The 25,263-nt window shown below is 36.3% G+C and overlaps 1 protein-coding gene across 2 annotated transcripts in view; it reads left to right on the top strand.

Annotated features, from left to right (window-relative positions):
• CNTLN (centlein) overlaps positions 1–25,263 on the top strand; it is a 355,730-nt gene that overhangs the window by 89,753 nt on the left and 240,714 nt on the right. For both annotated transcript variants that reach the window (XM_018051925.1, XM_018051924.1), the window contains exons 3-5: positions 6,878–6,962; positions 20,356–20,490; positions 21,108–21,278. In XM_018051925.1, the coding sequence (XP_017907414.1) occupies positions 6,878–6,962; positions 20,356–20,490; positions 21,108–21,278 (391 nt within the window). The remainder of the gene's footprint in view (positions 1–6,877; positions 6,963–20,355; positions 20,491–21,107; positions 21,279–25,263) is intronic.

The raw sequence follows: 25,263 nt of genomic DNA, 5'->3' as shown, positions 1-25,263 counted from the left end.
TATAGAAGTTGTTTTTGTGTCCATTCAGCCACTCTTTGTCTTTTGACTAGAGCATTTAGTCCATTTACATTTAAAGTGATTATTTAATAGCCAAGTATTTATTGCCATTTTGTTAATTGCTTTGGGGTTGTTTTTGTAGTTCTTTTTTGTTCATTCTTTTCTTGTTCTTTTGTTGTCTTCCCTTATGATTTGATGATTATCTCTAGTGTTATGTTTGGGTTCCTTTCTCTTTTTCCTTTGTGTATCTATTTTAGGCTTTTGATTTGCGTTTACCATGAGGTTTATATATGACAACGTATATATATGTGATTAACTTGATGATCTCTTTAAGTTCAGTGCATTCTTTTTTTTCTTAAGATATATATATTTATATATATTTATGTATATTTGAGGCACAGTTGACTTACAATGTTTCAGGTGCACAGCAAGGTGATTCATTATACATATACATATACATATACATATCTTTGTTATACATATACATATCTTCATTATACATATACATATACATATCTTCATTATACGTATACATATATACATCTTCATTATACATATACATATACATATCTTCCTGACCCAGGGATTGAACCCAGGTCTCCCGCATTGAGGGCAGATGCTTTAACCTCTTAGCCACCAGGGAAGCCCTCATACATATACACATATATTATTTTTCAGATTATTTTTCATTATACGTTGTTATAAGATACTATAGTTCCCTGTGCTATAAAGTAAACCTTTGTTGCTTGTTGCTTATTTATTTTTTTTCTAATTAGAAATCTAGCATTCTATTCATATGAAAGTCAAACAAGTGGAATTTAACTTGTGGAATCAAACAAGTGAAATAAAAAATTTTAGTTAGGCAAGAATTCATAAGTCTTCTAAAATATATATATTATGCATACTACTGATATATATGCATACAAAAACTTTTCTACTATGCCTTGCAAAGGCTTGAGAGAAAACATCGAAAAGAGAAGAGATGGAGAAATTGGAAACATAAACTAAATGAAATGGGAGCACTGAATATGAAATAGGAGAAGTTAAACTACTAAAAGATCATCATATAGTCCAGTTGTTTTTAAACAGGGCTATTTATTAGAAACATACCTGGAGCTTTGAGGAAAAAAAGAAATACTGGACATTTATATTTTTCAAAAAATTCCAAGATAATTCAGTATGCATTTGGATTTTAGAAAGTGATTATAGGTTTTTCTATTAAATAGTAGTTTTGGTGATATAGATTTCTATTATTTTTCTGTTGACCAGTCATGATACAACGGTATTAAGTGATTGGTAGTTACATAATCACAATAGTAAAATATATTTATCAGTTTTCACAATCAATAGTGAGACCCAAAAGAAAAGATGATTACAGTTGCAAGCCATAATGGGAATATGGTTAACCTAACAATATAAAATAATTACGTACAGTTTGAGGGGTAAGCAGAGTGATGTGGTAAGTGAGGAAGTGCATACATGCACTTGTTTTCATCTGCCCAGCCAGTCTGTGTCTTTTGATTGGTGCGTTTAATGCATCATCATTTTCTTAATTGTTTTGGGTTTATTTTCTGTAGGGCTTTTCTTTCTCTTGTGTTTCCTGTCTAGAGAAGTTCTTTTAGCATTTGTTGTAAAACTGATTTGGTGGTGCTGAATTATCTTAACTTTTGCTTGTCTGGAAAACTTTTGACTTCTCTATCAAGTCTGAATGAGAGTCTTACTGAGTAGAGTATTCTTGGTTGTCATTTCTTCTCTTCCTTCGCTTTAAATATATGGTGCCATTCCCTCAGGTTTGTAGATTTTCTGTTGAGAAATCAGCTGGTAACCTGATGGGTGTTCCCTTGTATGTTGTTTGTCATTTTTCCCTTGTTGCTTTTAATATTTTTTCTGTCTTTAATTTCTGTCAGTTTGATTACTCTTTGTCTCTATGTGTTCCTTCTTGGGTTTATCCTTCCTGGAGCTCTCCGTGCTTCCTGGATTTGGTTGACCATTTGTTTTCCCATCTTAGGGAAATTTTCAGCTGTTAACCGCCTAAGTATTTTCTCAGGTCCTTTCTTGCTCTCTTTCTTCTCCTTCTGGGACCCCTGTGATGTGAATGTCAGTGCTTTCAGTGTTGTCTCATAGGTCTCTTAGGCTGTCGTTTTTTAAAAAATTCTCTTTTCTATATTCTGTCTGTGGCAGGGATTTCCACCATTCTGTCCTCTGTGTCATTTATTTGTTCTTCTGCCTCAAGTTATTCTGCTGTGGATTCTTTCTAGTGTATTATTCTCTCTTGTTTGTTCTTTAGTTCTTGTAGGTCTTTGGTAAACATGTCTTGTATGTTCTGCATTGTTTTTCTGAGATCCTGGATCCTCTTCACTATCTTTACCTGGGATTTTATCTTGTCCTGTTATCTGGGATGTGACTTCCTGCTTTTTTCATCCTGATTTACTTTCTGTAGTGTGGTTTTGTTCTAGCTGCTGTGGGATTGTGGTTCTTTTTGCTTCTTCCTGCCATCTGACGGAGAAGGCTAAGAGGCTTGTGTAAGCATCTTGATGGGAAGGACTGGCCATGGGAAAAACTGGGCCTTGCTCTGGTCAGCAGGGCCTTGCTCAGTAAAACTTTAATCCAATTATCTGCTGATGGGTGGGGTTGCACTTCCTCTCTGTTAGTTGTTTGGCCTCAGGTTACCCAGCCCTGGGATCTATGGGTTCTGTGGTAGGTTTAATGGTGACCTCTAAGAGGGCTTTTATCAAGGAGGGCCTTCCAGGATTGCTGCTGCCAGTGCCTCTATCCCTGTGGTAAGCCCCTGCCAACCCACACCTTCACATGATACCCTCCAGCACTAGCAAGTAAGTAGTTTTGGTTCAGTCTTTTGTGGGATCACTGCTCATTTGCTCTGTGTCTTGGGCATGCAACATTTTGTTTGTGCCCTCCAAGACTAGAGTCTCTGTTTCCCCCAGTCCTGTGGAAGTCCTGTAATCAAATCCCACTGGCCTTCAAGGTCAGATTCCATGGGCATTTCCAGTCCCTTTGTCCAGTCCCCAGGCTGGGAAGCCTAACGTGTGGTTCAGAATCTTCCCAACGGTGGGAGATCTTCTTTATTATTATTGTTCTCCAGTTTGTGGGTCACCCACCTGTTAGTTATTGGATTTGATTTTATTGTGATTGCTGCAGCTTCTTCTTTGTCATTGGACATGGAATATCTTTTTTTTTGGTGGGTTCCAGTGCTCTCCTGTTGATGGTTATTCAACAGCTAGTTGCAATTTCGGTGCAACTAAAATTGCAGGAGATGAGTGCAGATCCTTCTATTCCACCATCTTGAACCAGAAGCCAGTTCAATGCCTTTTGACAACCCTACGTTTTTACTCCACCCATCCACATATTTAATGTTTTTAATGTCTTTTTTTAAAAAACTTTTAAATTTTGTATCCTTATTGTAATAGTTGCTTAGTGTGGAAATAGATGATTTTACTACTTTTGTCTTTTAACTTTCCTACTAGATTTATCATTGACTGATCTACTACTGTTGGGACCTAACCTGAGCCATGACAGGCTCAACAGGCCGCACCAGGCCTAAGCCTCAGGGTCTTGTAAGCATGAGTCATAATTCTAGGAAGCCCCACCCTAGGAGAGTTGCTGGCACCAAACCAGATTAAAACCTGAGTCATGGTTCCGTGGAACCACACCCTGGGAAAGTCCCGGATGGTGCCAAACCTGAGCCAATCTGGATAGGGATGCGGGATTTGGAAATCGTACGCACCTGCTCAGCCAATCATTACCCACCAGCTGTACTAAGAACCACCTGTATAAAAGCAGCTGTGAGTCAGAGCTCAGGGCTCTCTCATCAAGACTCCACTGTGCTCGAGCCCTAGCTCGAGCCCTAGCTCGAGCTAGCAATAAACCCCTTTATGCTTTTGCATTGCTGTGGACGTCTTATTCTCTCAGTTTTGCGGACAGGGACTTGGGGCAAAACACTACCTTTACTATGTATTTGTCTTTACCAGTGAGATTTTTCCTTCCATAATTTTCGTATTTCTAGTTGTAGTCTTGTTTTTTTGCTTATGGAAGTCCCTTTAACATTTGCTGTAAAGCCAGTTTAGTGCTGCTAATCTCTTTTAACTTTTGCTTGTCTGTAAAACTATATCTTTTCCTTCAAATCTGAATAATATCTTTGCCAGGTAGAGTATTCTTTGTTGTAGACTTTTCCCTTTCATCTCTTCAAATATATTGTGTAACTACCTTCTGGCCAGCAGAGTTTCTACTGAAAAGTCAGCCAATTGCCTTATATCAGTTTCTGTATACTTAACTGGTTGCTTTCCCCGTGCTGCTTCTAAGACTCTCGCTTTATTTTTTTTGCCATTTTAATTATGATGTGTCTTCGAGTGGACCTCTTTGGGGTCATGGTTCTGAGACGTCTCTGATTCCTGGCTTTGGATATCTGTTTCATTTCCCAGGTTAAGAAAATTTGGAGTATTATTTTTTAAAATAAGTTCCCTTCTACTTTATCTTTCTCTTCTTCTCTGGAACCGCTATATGCAAATGTTAGTATGCTTGATGTTGTTTCAGAAGTCTCTTAAAATATTTTCCTTTTTAAAACTTATTTTTTTCCTTTCTCCTTGGGAGATTTCTACTACTGTCTTCCAGATGCTCATCCGTTACTCTGTATCATCTAATCTACTGTTGAATCCTTCTACTGTATTTTTTATTAATATTGAAATCATTGTATTTTTCAGCTCTGATTTTTATTTAAATTTTTAAACTCTTTGAAATTTTGACTAGGTTCATTCAGTTTTCTCTCCAGTTCATTGAACCTCTTTTTGACTATTCCTGAACTCTTTTCGGGTAGATTGTTTATCTCCACTTTGTTTTTTCTGTTTCTGAGGTTTAGTGTTATTTGTTTGGAACACATTTCTCTGTCTCCTCATTTTTCTGTATTCTCTACGTTCATTTCTCTGTATTAGGTCAGTCAGGAGAAGTGTTCATTCCATGGGGTCTGGCAGCACACTCTGATCACCAGAGCTGTGTGCCTTAGGGGTCTCCTTACGTTGGCAGCATGTACCTTTCCACTGTTGTGGGGCTGACTGCTGTCAATGTGTTGTTAGGCAGAGCTGGCCTCTGGCCCAGTTGGCTGTGAGACTGTGCTGCATGCAGTGGCTGTGGGCTTGCTGGAGGAAAAGGTAGGCTTCCTGTGTCATTGGCTGTATGTCCTGGGAGGGCCTAGGGCTGGGTCTCTGCATGACTGTCTATGTAGCCTGGGGTGATTTGCAGCTGGTGTTAGCCTGCAGATGTGTGGGGCATCCTCTCATGCTAATAGGGTAGAGGGAGGGTTCCAAAATAGTGCTTGCCAATGCTGGTGTTATTGCAGTAGAACAACTCCCCTAGAATGGATGTGTCCAACATCTCTGTGCCCAAGGCGTCCCCAATTGCCTCCTGCCTTTCCAGGAGGTGTTACAAGACCAGCAGGAGTATCTGATCCAGGCTCCTGTCATACTGTTGTATCTCCACTGGAATTTGGACTGTGTGAGATTTTGTGCATGTTTTTGAAAACTGGAATCTCTGCTTCCTGCAGCTCTCTAGCTCTTTCGAACATGAGACCCATACATTTGTGCTCAGTCATGTCCTACTCTTTGCGACCCTATGGACTGTCACTCACTGGGCTCCTCTGCCTACTGGGTTCCCCAGGTAAGAATACTGGAATGAGTTGCCATTTCCTCCTCCAGGGGGTCTTCCTGACCCAAGGATCAAACCCATGTCTCCTCTCTCTCCTACATTGGGCAGATTCTTTACCACTTAGCAACCTGGGAAGGAACATGTACACTACTAGTTTTCAAAACCTATTGTTCTGTAGTCTGATTTACTTGGTGTGGAATATCCTGGCTGGAGAGCTTGACTTGCTCCTTGGAGAAGATCTCTATATTTGTGATTATCCTCCCATTTAGGGGCCACTGATCTGGGGGTGGGGATACTGACTATATTGCATCTCCACTCCTCCTAACCATGATAGTGTGATTTCTTCATATCTTTATTTGTAGTGTATCTTTTCTGCTAATTTTCAGGGTGTTTTTTTTTAACCATAAATAGCTGTTTCATAACTATTTGTAATTTTTGTGTTGTCCATGGAAAGAGGTGAGTTTAGGGTCTTCCTACTCTGCCATCTTGGTCACCAGCAATGGTATGCTTTATGTCATATATGTCTCTTAATTCTCATACCCATTTTTTCCTTCTAAAGCCCTTTGCTTCATCTCATTTTTATTCTCAGGTGAGGGTTCTTAATTTCTTCCCACCTGTACACTTTGTGATTCATGAGTGATTTAGGTACAGATTTCTATTTTCCCTATTTTTAAAATTTAAAAAATATGATGAGCATCCAATAAATTTCTCTCTTAATTATTTAATGTTGATTGTTACTAAACTCAAGCTTTCTCTCTTTTAATTCTTTTACTTAAAAAATGGTAAGTATTGTATTCTTAATTATTAATATTATATTATGATATATATTTTATTATATTAATATTAGCTAATATTTAAATTGCAATATAAAGTATATTAACATGAACATATTAATATATTCAGTAATTATTTTAAATTTATGGTATAGTGACTGTTGCAGTCAAGATTAAATGTGTTTTAAGTATGTTTTATAATGCATATAAATTAGAAACTTTTTTTGTATGAAGTTGTCTTAGTTGGCAGCAGTTATAAATTGTTGTCACTTGCCATATGGTTTCTGATTAAATCAGAAAGGGCTGTTAACATCGGATAATTTACTTTTCTATAGTTTAATGTGAAACTCATTATTAGGATGTGGAATTTAAAAGAATTGGCTACCAATAATGTCTAATAAACTTTCAAAAATAATGACTAATAAATTTTCAATATAGATATTTTTTATTTCTAGAGAAAAACGGAAATCTGAAGCTAAAGACAGAAAAGTTTTAGAAATTCTGCAAGTCAAGGATGCTAAAATACAAGAATTGGAACAGGTTGGTGTTATAACAGAAAATACTAAATTTATGATATTTGTTTCATATGGTAGGTCTTTACAAACATTTTAAGTTTTTTTGCAATAATGGTCACAAGAATATCTGGGTCATTATGTGGTTCTATTACTATAGTCAAGTTACTACTTTAGCCTGTTATTCTTCTCTGTGTTTTTGGGTTTTAGACTATGTTATTTATACATTAAAACTCTTAAGATGGTGTTTTAATTTTATAGTAATAACTATCTGTCACTCACTTTTTGTTGAAATTGCTTTTTATTTTTAACAATTATCATTTGCTTCTGAATCCTACAAATTTTTTAATGCTTTAATTTGTACAAAAGATTAACAATAACTAGGATGATTCTATTTGATGTTTTGAACTTGCACTTTCAAATTATGCAATCCTATAATTATAGTTAATACAATTATATGTAACTGTATATTTAAAATTATAGGTAATTATATCTTCAGTATATTACCACTGCAAAAATCTACATGGTCATTGATTCCTCCCAAGAATCATTTTGGAGGTAGTAACATCTTAAAAATAAAGGTGAAATAAATTTATTTTAAGAATTGTCTATATCATGATATATTTAAATTCATTTTATACCCAATTGCCCATTATAGGATAAATTATCTTTATTTTCTGGGTTAAATGAAAATTCTTTCTGGTAACTCTGCTTTTCCAAGTTCTGACTCTATTTTCCTTCCTACCCAATGAAATAGTCAGGATAATTTTCATCTAAGATTGGTTATAAACAGTGCTGTGATGAACATTGGGGTACATGTGTTTCTTTCAATTCTGGTTTCCTCGGTGTGTATGCCCAGCAGTGGGATTGCTGGGTCATATGGCAGTTCTATTTGCAATTTTTTAAGGAATCTCCACACTGTTCTCCATAGTGGTTGTACTAGTTTGCATTCCCACCAACAGTGTAGGAGGGTTCCCTTTTCTCCACACCCTCTCCAGCATTTATTGCTTGCAGATTTTTGGATCGCAGCCATTCTGACTGGTGTGAAGTGGTACCTCATTGTGGTTTTGATTTGCATTTCTCTAATAATAAGTGATGTTGAGCATCTTCTCATGTGTTTGTTAGCCATCCGTATGTCTTCTTTGGAGAAATGTCTATTTAGTTCTTTGGCCCATTTTTTGATTGGGTCGTTTATTTTTCTGGAATTGAGTTGTATAAGTTGCTTGTATATTTTTGAGATTAGTTGTTTGTCAGTTGTTTCATTTGCTGTTATTTTCTCCCATTCAGAAGGCTGTCTTTTCACCTTGCTTATATTTTCCTTTGTTGTGCAGAAGCTTTTAATTTTAATTAGATCCCATTTGTTTGTTTTTGCTTTTATTTCCAGAATTCTGGGAGGTGGATCATAGAAGATCCTGCTGTGGTTTATGTCAGAGAGTGTTTTGCCTATGTTCTCCTCGAGGAGTTTTATAGTTTCTGGTCTTACATTTAGATCTTTAATCCATTTTGAGTTTATTTTTGTGTGCAGTGTTAGAAAGTGATCTAGTTTCATTCTTTTACAAGTGGTTGAGCAGTTTTCCCAGCACCACTTGTTAAAGAGATTGTCTTTACTCCATTGTATATTCTTGCCTCCTTTGTCAAAGATAAGGTGTCCATATGTGTGTGGATTTATCTCTGGGCTTTCTATTTTGTTCCATTGATCTATATTTCTGTCTTTGTGCCAGTACCATACTGTTTTGATGACTGTGGCTTTGTAGTAGAGCCTGAAGTCAGGCAAGTTGATTCCTCCAGTTCCATTCTTCTTTCTCAAGATTGCTTTGGCTATTCGAGGATGTTGAGATTTAAACCAACTTTTTCACTCTCCTCTTCACTTTCATCAAGAGGCTCTTTAGTTCTTTGCTTTCTGTTGTAAGGGTGATGTCATCTTCATATTTGAGGTTATTGATATTTCTCCTGACAATCTTGATTCCAGCTGTGCTTCATCCAGCCTCACATTTTGCATGATGTATTCTGCATATAGGTTAAATAAGTATGATGACAATATACAGCCTTGTCGTACTCCTTTCTCGATGTGGAACCAGTCTGTTGTTCCGTGTCCAGTTCTGACTGTTGCTTTTTGACCTGCATACAGATTTCTCAGGAGGCAGGTCAGGTGCTCTGGTATTCCCATCTCTTTAAGAATTTTCCACAGTGTATTGTGATCCACACAGTCAAAGCCTTTGGCATAGTCAGTAAAGCAGAAGTAGATGTTTTTCTGGTACTGTCTTGCTTTTTCAATGATCCAAAGGATGTTGGCCATTTGATCTCTGGTTCCTCTACCTTTTCTAAATCCAGATTGAACATCTGGAAGTTCATGGTTCACATACTATTGAAGCCTGGCTTGGAGAATTTTGAGCATTACTTCACTAGCATGTGAGATGAGTACAATTGTGCGGTAGTTAGAACATTCTTTGGCATTGCCCTTCTTTGGGATTGGAATGAAAACTGACCGTTTCCAGTCCTGTGGCCACTGCTAAGTTTTCCAAATTTGCTGGCATATTGAGTATAGCACTTTTACAGCATCACCTTTTAGGATTTGAAACAGCTCAACTGGAATTCCATCACCTCCACTGCTGTGTTCGTAGTGATGCTTCCTAGGCCCACTTGACTTCGCATCCCAGGATGTTTGGCTCTAGGTGAGTTATCACATCCTCGTTGTTATCTGGATCATGAAGATCTTTTTTGTATAGTTCTTATGTGTATTCTTGCCACCTCTTCTCAATATCTTCTGTTCTGTTAGGTTCATACCGTTTCTGAAGTGTTGACTTTCTTAAATAACAATATATTTTTCCTTTTTCTTTGCTAAATTCTTATCTTTTCTGCTTCCTTTTCCTTGGATAGATATTATTTCATTATTTACATTTTGAGTAGAATGATTTACCTCATAAAATATTAAATGCCATGAAAGAAATTATTTATTTTTTGGGGGGCACTTAATTTGTCATTTAGAGTCTTTAATTCCTCAGCCTAAAGCATGTATAGTTTTGTGCAATAGTGTGTTTATATCTTAAAAATGATTTATGGGTTATATTTTCAGTTCAGTTCAACAAATTGCTGTATTAAATGTGGATATTATCATGTGATGGTACTCTGGAAAATTTAGAATTAAAATTCCTGCCTTTAATAAAGGATTTCTAAGTCTCTGTGAGCATTTGGGTGGGGATAAAAGTGAAGTGCAAGTAACCATATGCTCCTACATTAAATTACAGGTTCTATGAGCATGGAGACCATTTATACCCAACATGTAATATTTACCATATTGCCTGATTTATAATAGATGTTCTTTAAATATTTTTGAATATGTGACTTACATTAAATGAAACCAATATAAGTGCCATGAGAGAATCACAAGCAGAATGCTATTAAGATTTAAAAGAAGGAGAGATTAAATTATGTGGCAAAGTCTTAAGATACTCAAACAATTTTAATAGGTAGAGATTTTAGGAGGATTTGCCCATGTCAAACACCAGGCAAAATTCAAGAAGGTAGGAGTGTAGCATATCTTTGGATGATACTGAAGTTTATAGTTTGTTTCATCGATAATATGTAGGGGTGTAGGCTGAGAAAAGACTAATGTTATATTGAACATGTATTAAAGAAAGGCCTTAATTGCTAGAATGAAAAAGTGTGGATTTTACTTAGAGGGCAAAGGAATTTATCTAGGCATTTCATTAACTTAAGTTAATTAAGCTGCAATCTGTGAAAATAAAACTAATAATCTAGTATAGAATTAGAAAAAGGAAAGCAGAAAGTAGAATGGTCTGTAAGGAGGTTATTTCATAGTCTAAGAGTAATGACATGAACCTGAACTATTAGTTTTGCATGAATTAAAGATATATAAATTAGAACTATAAGGACTTGATAGTAATTTGAAAGTGACTCTTAGGTTTTCAGTCTGGAGAATCCAGGAGAGCAGTGGCATTGCTATCAGGAAGAAGGTTATTATAAAGAGGTACAAGTTACTATGATGATAACTTTTGAGCTTCTTTTAGACAATTAAAATTTTAGCTATTGGTAGGAATACCGTTTAGAGATTTTTAAGTAAACTATTAAAAGCATGAATTCAATCCTTGGGAAGGAGTTATCTCCTTGATATAAAAGTATTTAATGTTATAGTTAAGGAGAAGACTTTAAACAGCATTCTGAGAACTAGATATTTGCTGATAGTATTAATGGATGAGAGGAAAAGCACATTTTAATAAAAGAGATGAAAAAAATTGTTCAGAGAAGTAGAAAGAGAGAAGTATAATATTGTATCTCATGATGTGAAAAAGAATTTCAAAGCAAAAGGTGGTTAATGCTGTACATAGTTACAAAAAAAAACCAAAATATGAGGTTTCTGAAAAAATATTTAATTTAGCAATCATGAATTTTTTAGTGATTTTAGAAAGTAACACATAGAATGGTATGTGATATTTTAAGAAATCACTGAATTCTAACAAAATAATTAAACAAATTAGGAAATTTAACAGTGCAAAGAAGGATATTTTTGCATTTTAAAAAGTGTTAGCCAAAATATTTGAAAGTAATGGAGAAGAAAATTAAAATACACAATACAAGAAAACTTAATTGTGTTAACAGATCTGGTTGAAAGAGGAAGCCATGAGTTCCAGAAGATAACCAGATTTAATACATTTATTCTAACCTTTTTGTCTTTTCAGGCATTCAGATTATATCTTAGTTTTTTCTTAACCTATTATCTTTCCTCTAGCATTCTTTCAATTAATTTGTTATATATTTGTTTATCCTTTAATATTGCATATTTAGATGACTCTCTTATTTGTGCTACTTGGTGGATTTTGTGTTTTGACTCAATTATATATGTATTTACCTTTTTAAAGGTAAGCTTATTCCATTTGCTTAAGATCTAATATACTTATTTGATCTTTATTCTCTGGTTAATCTTATGCTTTCTGTTTTAATTTTTTTTTTTTTTTTTTTAGCATTTGCCAGTTGTTTTCACTTCATTTGTGTGTGTGTCTTTGTGTATGTGCATGCACTCTAATGCTGATAATTTGGAAGGTTTAGGAGAACTGCATCAGTTCTTTTAGTGATTATATTTATTATTTTGTATATAATATTTAACACTATAGTTTTTTAGATTGAAGTTTAGTTGATTTAAATGTTGTATTAGCTTCAGGTGTACAGCAAAGTGATTGTTATACACAGGTTTGTATGCATGTATGTATATGTATTCTTTTTCAGATTCTTTTCCATTATAGGTTATTATAAGACATTGAATGCAGTTTCCTGTGCTATCCTATAGGTCTTTATTGTTTATCTACTTCATATATAGTGGTGTATATCTGTTAATCCAAATCTCCTAATTTATCCCTCCCTCCATTTTCTCTTTAGTAACAATAAGTTTGTTTCCTATGTCTGTGAGTCAGTTTCTGTGCTGTAAATAAGTTCATTTTGTCATTTCTTTTGGTTCCTTCATATAAATATTATGTGATATTTTTCTGTCTTAATACTGTATACCTTTATTCTAGAATATTCTGAAAAATTTAGATAGTATCAGCTGCACACTTTAAAAAACTTGAGAAAATTAGTATATTTTTACTTATTGATCCTTTTTCCTGCATTTTAAAGTGAACTTACAGAGAGTAATTGGAGGACTTAATTTCCTGTTATTAGCATTATTTGGTTATATTTTTAATACTGTCAAGATTTCCAGTGTTTATAGTTTACATCCATTTTCTTTATTACTTTCTAGTATAAATTCTATAGGAAAATGCCTTGTGGTATGTTAGTTTTCCTCTTGCTGTTTAGCAAATTAAAACCTTAAAAGAATACACATATTTATTAAGTTGCAAAGAATACACATATTTTTTAAGGTGCTGTGGGTCAGCAGTCAGGCGTAGATTAGGTGCTTCCTCTGCTCCTTATTATATAAGATTGTAATTGAGGTTTGATTAATTTATGTTTTCATCTGGAGATTTAATTTGGGAAGAATCTGCTTCCAGGCTTATTGAAGTTCAGAATCAAAGACGTTGCAGTTTAGGACTGAAGTTCTAAATAGGATCAAAGTCTTTGTTAGTCAGGGTTCCACAGAGAAACAGAACTAATTATGTGTCTGTAGATAGATAGTCAAAGACATGAGACAAAGACAGTGAAATTGATTTTGAGGCATTGTCTCATGTAGTTGTAGCTTCCCAGGTGGCTCGGTGGTAAAGAATCTGCCTTCCAAGGCAGAAGACAAGTGATGCAAGTTTAATCCCTGGGGTCAGGAAGATCCCCTGGAGTAGGAAATGGTAACCTGCTCTAGTATTCTTGCTTGGAAAATCCCATGGACAGAAGAGCCTGCCAGGCTGCAATCCATGGGATCACAAAGAGTTGGACATGACTGAGCGACTCAGCATGCATTGATGCATGTAGCTGTGGGTTGGCAAATCTGAATTCTGCACAGCAAACTGGAGACCCAGGGAAGAGTTGATACAGCATCTGAGTCCAGAAGTATGCTGGTGGCAAAATTCCTTCTTTCTCAGATGAATAGTCCTCTTTCTTAAGGTCTTCAATTGACCAGATGAGACTTACTCACATTATGGAGGGGTTATCTCTTTTACTCAAGTCTACTGATTTAAATGTTAATCACATCTATGGCAAAAACACTTTCACAGCAATATCTAGATTGGTGTTTGCTTAAGGACTATATATCGTGGGTACAGTGTTTTAGCCAAGTTGACGCAAAATTAACCAAATGAGTAAAATATACTGAGAGAAATAGGCCTAGGGTTTAGGCGGTGTTTACTGTTCTTTGAGCACAGGCTCAACTTTGCTTTGGTGTCTTTTTTTGGAGTGTCTTGAGAAACTTCTTAAATATCGTTTGAAACAACCAGTTCTTTCCGTTGCATTCCCTTGTTATTACACAGAAGCCTATTGATGTAGTTTGTGAGATGTCTCAGGGAGTGAAAGTACTCCGTAGTTTTATGTTTAGTTCTCAGTCTTTTTGTGATCTTGTGCCCCTAAGTCTGACCTTCATAAGTGTGTCTCAGTTTTTTTTGTCCCCCTTTAGGAAAGATTGGAAGGCTTGAGGGTATTGGAGTTGGGTATTTAACTTCATTCGGGTTGGTTAGTCTCTGGTAAAATCCCAGCAGACTCTAGTAAAATAATTTTCTCTTGAGGGTAGGCCTTGTTAAGAATTATGTACTTAGGTCCTATTTTTAAATGTCTATGTTCCCTCTCCTCCTGCAGAGAGCAGGAAGATATTTCTCTCTGATCCTCACTGTGACAACCTAATAGTGTTCTGTATGTAAAACTCATGAAAGTATAGGAACCCCTCTACGACCAGGCCCTCCAGGACATTTTTAACTCTCATGCACATCCACACTTATCCTCCAATGATTCGTTAATTGCAGATTTGGGTTCCTACTCTTGGTACTGGTTTCTGGAGTTTTCTTGCTTCAGGGATTTTGCTCTGGTAAATTGTGATTCTCTGCATCTGCCTGTCTCTCTAGTTTGGGGAACAGCAATTTGCCCTATGACCTCAGTTCTCTGATGATTCTAAGAAGAGTTACTGATTTTCAGTTTGTTCAACTTTTTTCATGTTGTATGAATAGGAGAGACAACCTCCAACTTACTGCATCCAGTGCTGGAAGCCAGAAGTTCCTTCATCATGTGTTTATTGTTCCATCAAGTAATGTTAAATAGTTCTTACTTTTCCAAACTTGTAGTCTATGGAATAGAGTAACAAGAATGCTTATTCCTTAACCACATATCTAGTCAAACTACTAGAAAGTTATACACATAATTTTTTAGCTAGTTGCTGAAAAACTTTCATAGAACAATCTAATTCTGTTATGTGCTTTATTGATAATAGTGTAGAAAAATGCCATGTAACTTCTTTTGGTGAGACTGTGCTTTAGCTTTGTCACTGCTAGTTATAAAGTAAATCTTGCAATAAATTTTCCTTCAAGCATTGCATTAGATAACTCGAGTCTGCTAATAACTTGCTGTATTTAATGAGATGATTTTAAAACATTGAATTTCCCTTTTTTCTTTCCTGCTAGGAAGCTCAGAAATAAGTTTCAGTTCTCAATTACATTTAATTCTCTCACCCCTTCCCTTTTATCCGTTTACCTTTGTTTTAGTTGTACTGATACCATTATTTCTCTGTTTTTCATTAAACTCTTTATGTACATTTTTAAGTAGGTCATATAAGTAATATATTAACTATGCTCAAGTATTGTTTTATAGAGTTTTAGGTCTTTTGAACCACTGCCATCACACCCCACTTTTTTCCTAGTTCATACCCACTATCATTCTCTTCTTACTGTATAGACTTCTTTTGACCATGATTTGAATTATTCATTTCATGGCTTATCCATAATAAATAATTTGTTCCAGCCATACTTTCTCTTGTCACCCTTTATGCTTTATGGTTCCTCTGAGTTCAATTTGCTATTTTAATATTAACTCAAGCCAGACCATTAAGAATGTACTTTATTCTATCCAGAAAAATTTGTTGAAAAGGTTTCATGAAGCTAAATTTAGGACTTGGAGGGTTATTAATGTTTAGTGAAATAAGTCAGAGAAAGATAAATACTGTACAGTGTCACTCATATGTGGAATCTGAACAATAAAACAAACTAGTGACTATAACAAAAAAGAAGCAGACTCACAAATATGGAGAACAAACTAGTAGTTACCAGTGGGGAGAGCAAAGTGGGAAGGGACAAGATAGGAGAAGGGGATTAAAAGGTACAAATTACTATGTATAAAGTAAATAAGCTATAAGGATATATTATATAGCAGAGGGAATATAGCATTTCAAATAACTATAAATGGAACATAACCTTCAAAATTGTGAAATCATGTTATATATCTAAAACTTATAGAATTTATTATAAATCAACTATAGTTCTCTAAAACGGAAAAGAAAAACAATGAATTGTAACTATATATACTTGTGCTAAGGCTTCCGTGGTAGTTCAGCTGGTAAAGAATCTGCTTACAATGCAGGAGACCTTGGTTCGCTTCCTGGGTTGGGAAGATCTGCTAGAGAAGGTATAGGCTACCTACTCTAGTATTCTTGGGCTTCCCTGGTGGCTTAGCTGTTGTAGAATTTGCATGCAATGTGGGAGACCTGGGTTTGATCCCTGTGTTGGGAATATCCCCTGGAGAGGGAACGGCTATCCACTTCTGTGTTCTCACCTGGAGAATTCCATGGACTACATAGTCCATGGGGTTACAAAGAGTCGGACATGACTAAGTGACTGTCACTTCCATTACAAAAACTAGATCACTGAGGGTACATTTTATTAGGAAAATATTTTGAGTAAAATTTAACAGATCTTTGAGAGTTTATCAATTCTCTTCCATTCGGAATACATCTGTGTTTAACTTATCACTTTAATGATTGATGATATATAAAATAATTTATCAAACTAATTATCAAAATATGAACCTGGGTCTCCTGGCTCAGGCAGCTTCTTTACCATCTGAGCCACCAGAGAAGCCCTCAAAATATGATGGTTTTGGTCCACTAAGTTCCTACTGTATTATGTGTTTTTATTTAAAGATTAAGTCTATATATGTCCTGTTGATTACTAAATTCACTCAAATGCCAACTTTTTGATTATTAAATAACTTTCATGGAAGGACTTGTCATTGCTGTCATTTATGTTGTTTATTCAGAGAAGGAAATGGCAACCCACACCAGTACTCTTGCCTGGAAAATCCCATGAATGGAGGAGCCTGGTAGGCTACAGTCCATGGGGTCACGAAGAGTTGGACATGACCGAGCGACTTCACTTTCACGCATTGGAGAAGGAAGTGGCAACGCACTCTAGTATTTTTGCCTGGAGAATTCCAGGGACAGAGGAGCCTGGTGGGCTGCTGTCTATGGAGTTGCACAGAGGTGGATTGACTGAAGCAACTTAGCAGCAGCAGCAGCAGCAGCATATTGTTTATTCCTGTTAGGTTTAGCTCACATTAATGGGCAAATTCTTCTAAACCTTAAATCATTTGGTCTAGTACCTCACCTTTCTAAAGTCTAAATAATCTCAAGGATAGATGAGGATGCTTAATTTTTGTTAACTCTCCTTTCAAAGGATAGGCCTGTAGATATTTCAGTGTCTTAGTGTTCATACGATTGAATTTATCAGTGTGAATCTCAGTCATAAACATTTACTATAATTTAGTTTGGGAGATAGTATGAGTATATAGATAATTAGCAGCTCTAGGTAATATGTGCCAAATGAATAATGTAGGCAATACAGAAACTTTGAAATAGCTGAAATTACTGTGATAGTTAGAAAGGCTTCATGGAGGAGGTGAAAATTGAACCTTGAAAGAGGCTGAGACTTAGATGAGAATAGAAAAATAGGTTATGAACTGTAGATGTTTGTGCATTTATTTTTCTGCTGTTTGATTGCTGTCAAACACATTTTGATATGCCCTAATAATTAAAATAGGCAATACAAATTAAAACTATGTTGAGGTGCCATTTATACTTAATTTGTAAAACGTTACCAAGCCTGAATGTCTTACTGGTGCAGATGTGGAGCTATGAGAACTCTAGAAGTTCAGTTGGCCTATGGACAAGTAATGTTACCTCTAAGTATAAATCAGGAACAACGTTTCATTAATATGATCCCTACACTGAGAAAACTACATTTTACTGCATAACCCAGTATCAGTTCAGTTCAGTTAAGTTGCTCAGTCGTGTCCAGCTCTTTGCGACCCCATGAATCGCAACATGCCAGGCCTCCCTGTCCATCACCAACTCCCAGAGTTCACCCAAACCCACGTCCATCGAATTGGTGATGCCATCCAGTCATCTCATCCTCTGTCATCCCCTTCTCGTCCTGCCCTGAATCCTTCCCAGCGTCAGAGTCTTTTCCAATGAGTCAACTCTTCGCATGAGGTGGCCAAAGTATTGGCATTTCAGCTTTTTAGCATCAGTCCTTCCAATGAACACCCAGGACTGATCTTCAGAATGGACTGGTTGGATCTCTTTGCAGTCCAAGGGACTCTAAAGAGTCTTCTCCAACACCACCTTTCAAAAGCATTAATTCTTCGGCACTCAGCTTTCTTCACAGTCCAACTCTCACATCCATACATACTGGAAAAACCATAGCCTTCACTAGATGGACCTTTGTTGGCAAAGTAGTGTCTCTGCTTTTGAATATGCTATCTAGGTATGTCATAACTTTCATTCCAAGGAGTAAGCATCTTTTAATTTCATGGCTGCAATCACCATCTGCAGTGATTTTGGAGCCCCCCAAAATAAAGCCAGCCACTGTTTCCAATGTTTCCCCATCTATTTGCCATGAAGTGATGGGACCAGATGCCATGATCTTAGTTTTCTGAATGTTGAGCTTTAAGCCAACTTTTTCACTCTCCTCTTTCACTTTCATCAAGAGGCTTTATAGTTCCTCTTCACTTTCTGCCATAAGGGTGGTGTTATCTGCATATCTGAGGTGATTGATATTTCTCCCGGCAATCTTGATTCTAGCCTGTGCTTCTTCCAGCCCAGCGTTTCTCATGATGTACTCTGCATATAAGTTAAAGAAGCAGGGTGACAATATACAGCCTTGATGTACTCCTTTTCCTATTTGGAACCAGTCTGTTGTTCCATGTCCAGTTCTAACTGTTGCTTCCTGACCTGCATATAGGTTTCTCAAGAGGCAGGTTAGGTAGTCTTATATTCCCATCTCTTTCAGAATTTTCCACAGTTTCTTGTGATCCACACAGTTAAAGGCTTTGGCGTAGTCAATAAAGCAGAAATAGATATTTTTCTGGAACTCTCTTGCTTTTTTCGATGATTCAGCGAATGTTGGCAATTTGATCTCTGGTTCGTCTGCCTGTTCTAAAACCAGCTTGAACATCAGGAAGTTCACGGTTCACGTATTGCTGAAGCCTGGCTTGGAGAATTTTGAGCATTACTTTACTAGCCTGTGAGATTTGTGCAGTTGTGCAGTAGTGTGAGCATTCTTTGGCATTGCCTTTCTTTGGGATTGAAATGAAAACTGACCTTTTCCAGTCCTGTGCCCACTGCTGAGTTTTCCAAATTTGCTGGCATATTGAGTGTAGCACTTTCACAGCATCATCTTTTCAGGATTTGAAATAGCTCAACTGGAATTCCATCACCTCCACTAGCTTTGTTCGTAGTGATACTTTCCAAAGCCCACTTGACTTCACATTCCAGGATGTCTGGCTCGAGGTGAGTGATCACACCATCGTGATTATCTTGGTCGTGAAGTTCTTTTTTGTACAGTTCTTCTGTGTATTCTTGCCACCTCTTCTTAGTATCTTCTGCTTCTGTTAGGTCCATACCATTTCTGTCCTTTATTGAGCCCATCTGTGCATGAAATGTTCCCTTGGTATCTCTAATCTTCACTTTACTGTACAGCAGAAGCTAAGAATACATTGTAAATCAACTATACTCTAATAAAAAGTATCAAAATATTATAGTTCTTGCTATACAAAATAAAGATATAACTACATATCAAATGTGAATTTGATAATATTTAAATAAAATGGAAATCCTAAATTAAACAGTGCAAGGAAACTTAGGAAGAATAGATTCAAATATTAGTTGAAAAAATAAGTGGTGACAAAAGTTGAATAAGTTTGGCAAAGAGTCAGTATTAGGGCATGGATAGCAGTTTTAGCATGTTGGTTTGAGATGGCAGTAGATAATTAAAATGGAGGTATTTTTATAGAAAACTGAAAACATGGGATTGGTAGTTGAAAGAGAGTTAGGGCCAGGTTATGGATTGGGTAGTCTTTTAGACAGAGGGGAGACCAGTAGCCAGGAGAGTGGGTAAGATATCTGAGGGAAAAGCTGTAAAGATTAGAAAGGAAAGAAACTAAGAAATGAGTCATGGATACATCCTTCAATTAGATTTAGATATTTCTGGTAGGTGAGAAGTATATTCGGTTAAAAATTATGGCAGTTTCAATGTTTTGAATATCTTTCTACACAGCAGGATATTTTGGGTATCAAAACAGACTTACCATTTTTCATTCTTTAAAATTGTTCATGCTTTCACAACTGTTTTTCTAAAAAAATGTTTTAGACAGAAGGTAATTCTTATTTTAGCTACATATGCCTTTTATTTAATTAGAATATTTTGTAAAATTTTGTTTTTTTTTTTCCTGTTGCATAACTAAACCCAAAAAGTTGCTTTCTGTATAAGGTTGGATATTTGGTGTCCAGTTGGTATGTGTACTTCATTTTAAACTAGTAACTAGGCACATGTTTGCACATTTTGCGTGACAGTTTCTGGGCATGTTACAGGAAATGAGAAATTATGATGATGGATGTTATTATGAAAGCTAGTTAATTCTAATATTACCAATCAAAGTCTCAAACTTTTCATATGAAATTATCTTTTCTTAGAAATACCAATTTATCAGTAATTTTGCTTTTTTTCCAGAGAGAATCAGGACTAACACAGGAAATAAATGACCTTGTAAAACGGAAGATTGCAGTAGATGAAGAAAATGCTTTCTTAAGGAAGGAATTCGGTGACTTGCAGAAGAAATTTAAAGATAAAAGTCAAGAAGTTAAGGTGTGTTGACTTGTACATAGTTTTATACTACTATTTCTTTGAAGTCCTACTTTAAGCTTTGTCAGCCTTTGTGGCACAGAAAGTGACAAGCTTGGAGGAAAAATTGCCTTAGGCCCTGCTGTACCATACAGTTTTCTCACATGAAAAAAGTCTGAGAAAGATACTTTAAAGCTCAGACTCTAAGCTTTATAACTTTCCGATAAATAGTTAATGATGGAAAAAGAGCTAAGAAAGTAGGAGTGTGAATATGTGGCTTCTTGTAATTAGATTCTGATGGGACTGGCATTATTAATTGATAAAACCCAGGTCTGGGAGGCTATGTCTGTGTGGGTCTCAAAAATAGCTGGGGACAGCATCAAAGGCAGCTTGATCAATTAATGGGCTCTTTGCAAATGTGTACTCATCAAAGCTGTCATCCAGTGAAAAAATATGACCCATCCACCTGCATGAAAAGAGGCCAATGAAAGTATACAGGTGACCTTGGCCATCAAATATAGAAGAAGCTTCTGGGAGGGTAAAATTGCACAGTTTGTATTTGCAGATTATTTCTCAGCTTTTTTTGTTTGTTTGTTTGTTTGTGTATCGGCCCTTGTGGTACTATTCTACGGGACACTAAGGAGTGTGTGCAGAATAAGGAAGAGCAAAACAGGCTGGTTATAAAAAATCTGAAGGAGGAAAATGAGAAATTAAGTACCCACTGCACTGAGCTGCTAAATGAGCTGGAGAAACTGAGGAAGCAGGAAGCACATTGGAGAAAAGAAAAATTTAGCATTGATGCAAAAGTCAAGGTATGGAATGAGAATGGAATCCATGCTGTTAGTTTGAATCTAACTTGTTAGGAAGTTTATTACATGTTATTTTCTTTAAATAGCAAGTTATATATTCAAATCCACCAGTGGGGACTAGCATTAATTTATATTCCTTCACATAAGACCCATAGCTTTTTAAAAATTGATGTTGCAAAGCAGGAAACTGACTTCAAATACTTATCTAAAATGTAATCATTAAAAAATAAAGGCTATTGCATTTTGAAATAAAACATGTTTTTAAAAAACACATTTAGAATTATGAATTTTGGCTTTTTTAAATTAGGGCTTAAATTTATAGATATAACTAGAATTCATTGCAGTATAGTTTTCAGATTGTATTTTTCAAGTCCTTTAACAATACATAAAAAAACATAAAGCAGTTAAAAAATACATGTGTTTTATATGTATTCCTTTGGCTTGAGGGGACCTTATTTGTAGTAAAATATAGAAGATAAAAGATGCAATCAGTCCTCATAACCTTCTTATATCTTTTCGAATAAATATTTTTCAAAATAATTTTTTGTGGCTTTCTCTTGGTCTTGAGAATGTTTTTGTTCATTTTTCCCCATTGAATTTCAGTTTTCTTCTTAACCATAGATTTTGTTGAAAAGGCTAACCCCTAAAATTTTGGTTCTAGTAAATATGATAGCCCCTCTATGTCTATGCATGCTTAAGAAGAATTTATATCACATGTGTAAATATATATATATATATAGCTATTTAAATATAATACATGTCGATATGTTTGTCCAAAGGTTTGTGTGAGTGCATGCTGGGGTGCCTGATTATTTAAGTTAGAAAAGGAAAGATAAGTCTTTCTGAGTGTGTGAATCTATTCATTGCAGATTACTTTAAGGAAATACATACGTTAAATCTATTAGTGTACAGTCAGGGAATGATTTGAGTTTTTGAGAGAATTGAATTCTGGCAATTAAATTAGCAATGTTAGCAATGTTACTGAATTTTCTTGAACTAATTTTGTATCAGTTTATTCTTCCCTGCAACTTTTAAGCAGTTTATGTGATAAGGTTTCACGGCACTTCCTTGTCTTAATTCATAGCTACATGAGCTTTTTTTTTTTTTTTTTTTTCAATTCTCCAAACCAATTGATTTATTTTTTATTTATTTATTTCTAATATAAATTTATTTTAATTAGAGGCTAATTACTTTATAATATTGTATTGGTTTTGTCATATATCAGCATGAATCCAGCACAGGTATACACGTGTTCCCCATCCTGAACCCCCCTCCCTCCTCCCTCCTCATACCAGCCCCGAGCATCCTGTAGCATACGTTGAACCTGGACTGGCGATTCGTTTCACATATGATATTATACATGTTTCAGTGTCATTCTCCCAGATCATCCCACCCTCACCCTCTCCAACAGAGTCCAAAAGACTGTTCTATACATCTGTGTCTCTTTTGCTGTCTCACATACATAGTTATTGTTACCATCTTTCTAAATTCCATATATATGCATTAGTATACTGTATTGGTGTTTTTCTTTCTGGCTTACTTCACTCTGTAACTAACTAATCATTAGTTCTAATCTACCTCATTAGAACTGATTCAAATGTATTCTTTTTAATGGCTGAGTAACACTCCATTGTGTATATGTACCACAGCTTTCTATTCCATTTGTCTGCTGATGGACATCTAGGTTGCTTCCAAGTCCTGGCTATTATAAACAGTGCTGCGATGAACGTTGGGGTACATGTGTCTCTTTCAATTCTGGTTTCCTCGGTGTGTATGCCCAGCAGTGGGATTGCTGGGTCATATGGCAGTTCTATTTCCAGTATTTTAAAGAATCTCCACACTGTTCTCTATTCCCACCAACAGTGTAAGAGGGTTCCCTTTTCCCCACATCCTCTCCAGCATTTATTGATTGTAGACTTTTGGATCGCAGCCATTCTGACTGGTGTGAAATGGTACCCCATTATGATTTTGATTTACATTTCTCTAATAATGAGTGATGTTCAGCATCTTTTCATGTGTTAGCCATCTGTACATCTTCTTTGGAGAAATGTCCGTTTAGTTCTTTGGCCCATTTTTTGATTGGGTCTTCTATTTTCTGGAATTGAGCTGCAGCAGTTGCTTGTATATTTTCGAGATTAGTTGTTTGTCAGTTGCTTCATTGGCTATTATTTTCTCCCATTCCAATGGCTGTCTTTTCACTTTGCTTATAGTTTCCTTTGTTGTGCAGTTCAGTTTAGTTCAGTCGCTCAGGTGTGTCTGACTATTTGGAACCCGTGAATCGCAGCATGCCAGGCCTCCCTGTCCATCACCAACTCCCGGAGTTCACTCAGACTCACGCCCATCGAGTCCGTGATGCCATCCAGCCATCTCATCCTCTGTCGTCCCCTTCTCCTCCTGCCCCCAATCCCTCCCAGCATCAGAGTCTTTTCCAATGAGTCAACTCTTCTCATGAGGTGGCCAAAGTACTGGAGTTTCAGCTTTAGCATCATTCCTTCCAAAGAAATCCCAGGGCTGATCTCCTTCAGAATGGACTGGTTGGATCTCCTTGCAGTCCAAGGGACTCTCAAGAGTCTTCTCCAACACCACAGTTCAAAAGCATCAATTCTTCAGCGCTCAGCCTCCTTCACAGTCCAACTCACAACCATACATGACCACAGGAAACACCATAGCCTTGACTAGATGGACCTTCGTCAGCAAAGTAATGTCTCTGCTTTTGAATATACTATCTAGGTTGGTCATAAATTTTCTTCCAAGGATAAAGTGTCTTTTAATTTCATGGCTTCAATCACTATCTGCAGTGATTTTGCAGCCCAAAAAATAAAGTCTGACACTGTTTCCACTGTTTCCCCATCTATTTCCCATGAAGTGATGGGACCGGATGCCATGATCTTCATTTTCTGAATGTTGAGCTTTAAGCCAACTTTTTCCCTCTCCTCTTTCACTATCATCAAGAGGCTTTTTAGTTCCCCTTCACTTTCTGCCATAAGGGTGGTATCATCTGCATATCTGAGGTTATTGATATTTCTCCTGGCAATCTTGATTCCAGCTTGTGTTTCTTCCAGTCCAGCGTTTCTCATGATGTACTCTGCATATAAGTTAAAGAAGCAGGGTGACAATATACAGCCTTGATGTACTCATTTTCCTATTTGGAACCAGTCTGTTGTTCCATGTCCAGGTCTAACTGTTGATTCCTGACCTGCATATAGGTTTCTCAGGAGGCGGGTCAGGTGGTCTGGTATTCCCATCTGTTTCAGAATTTTCCACAGTTTATTGTGATCCACACAGTTAAAGGCTTTGGCATAGTCAATAAAGCAGAAATAGATGTTTTTCTGGAACTCTCTTGCTTTTTCGATGATCGAGTGGATGTTGGCAATTTGATCTCTGGTTCCTCTGCCTTTTCTAAAACCAGCTTGACCATCAGGAAGTTCACGGTTCACGTATTGCTGAAGCCTGGCTTGGAGAATTTTGAGCGTTACTTTACTAACATATGAGATGAGTGCAATTGTGCAGTAGTTTGAGCATTCTTTGGCATTGCCTTTCTTTGGGATTGGAATGAAAACTGACCTTTTCCAGTCCTGAGGCCACTGCTGAGTTTTCCAAATTTGCTGGCATATTGAGTGTAGCACTTTCACAGCATCATCTTTCAGGATTTGAAACAGCTCCACTGGAATTCCATCACCTCTACTAGCTTTGTTTGTAGTGATATTTTCCAAGGCCCACTTGACTTCACATTCCAGGATGTCTGGCTCTAGATTAGTGATCACATCATCATGATTATCTGGGTCGTGAAGATATTTTTTGTACAGTTCTTCTGTGTATTCTTGTTGTGCAGAAGTTTTTATTTTTAATTAGGTTCCATTTGTTTAATTTTGCTTTTATTTCCAGTATTCTGGGAGGTGGGTCATAGAGAATCCTGCTGTGATTTATGTTGGAGAGTGTTTTGCCTATGTTCTCCTGTAGGAGTTTTTATAGTTTCTGGTCTTACGTT

The sequence above is a fragment of the Capra hircus genome, chromosome 8, assembly GCF_001704415.2.
Source record: "Capra hircus breed San Clemente chromosome 8, ASM170441v1, whole genome shotgun sequence".
Lineage (NCBI taxonomy): Eukaryota > Metazoa > Chordata > Mammalia > Artiodactyla > Bovidae > Capra > Capra hircus.
Note: the sequence above shows the minus strand (reverse complement) of the source record. Positions and strands in the feature narration are given on the sequence as shown.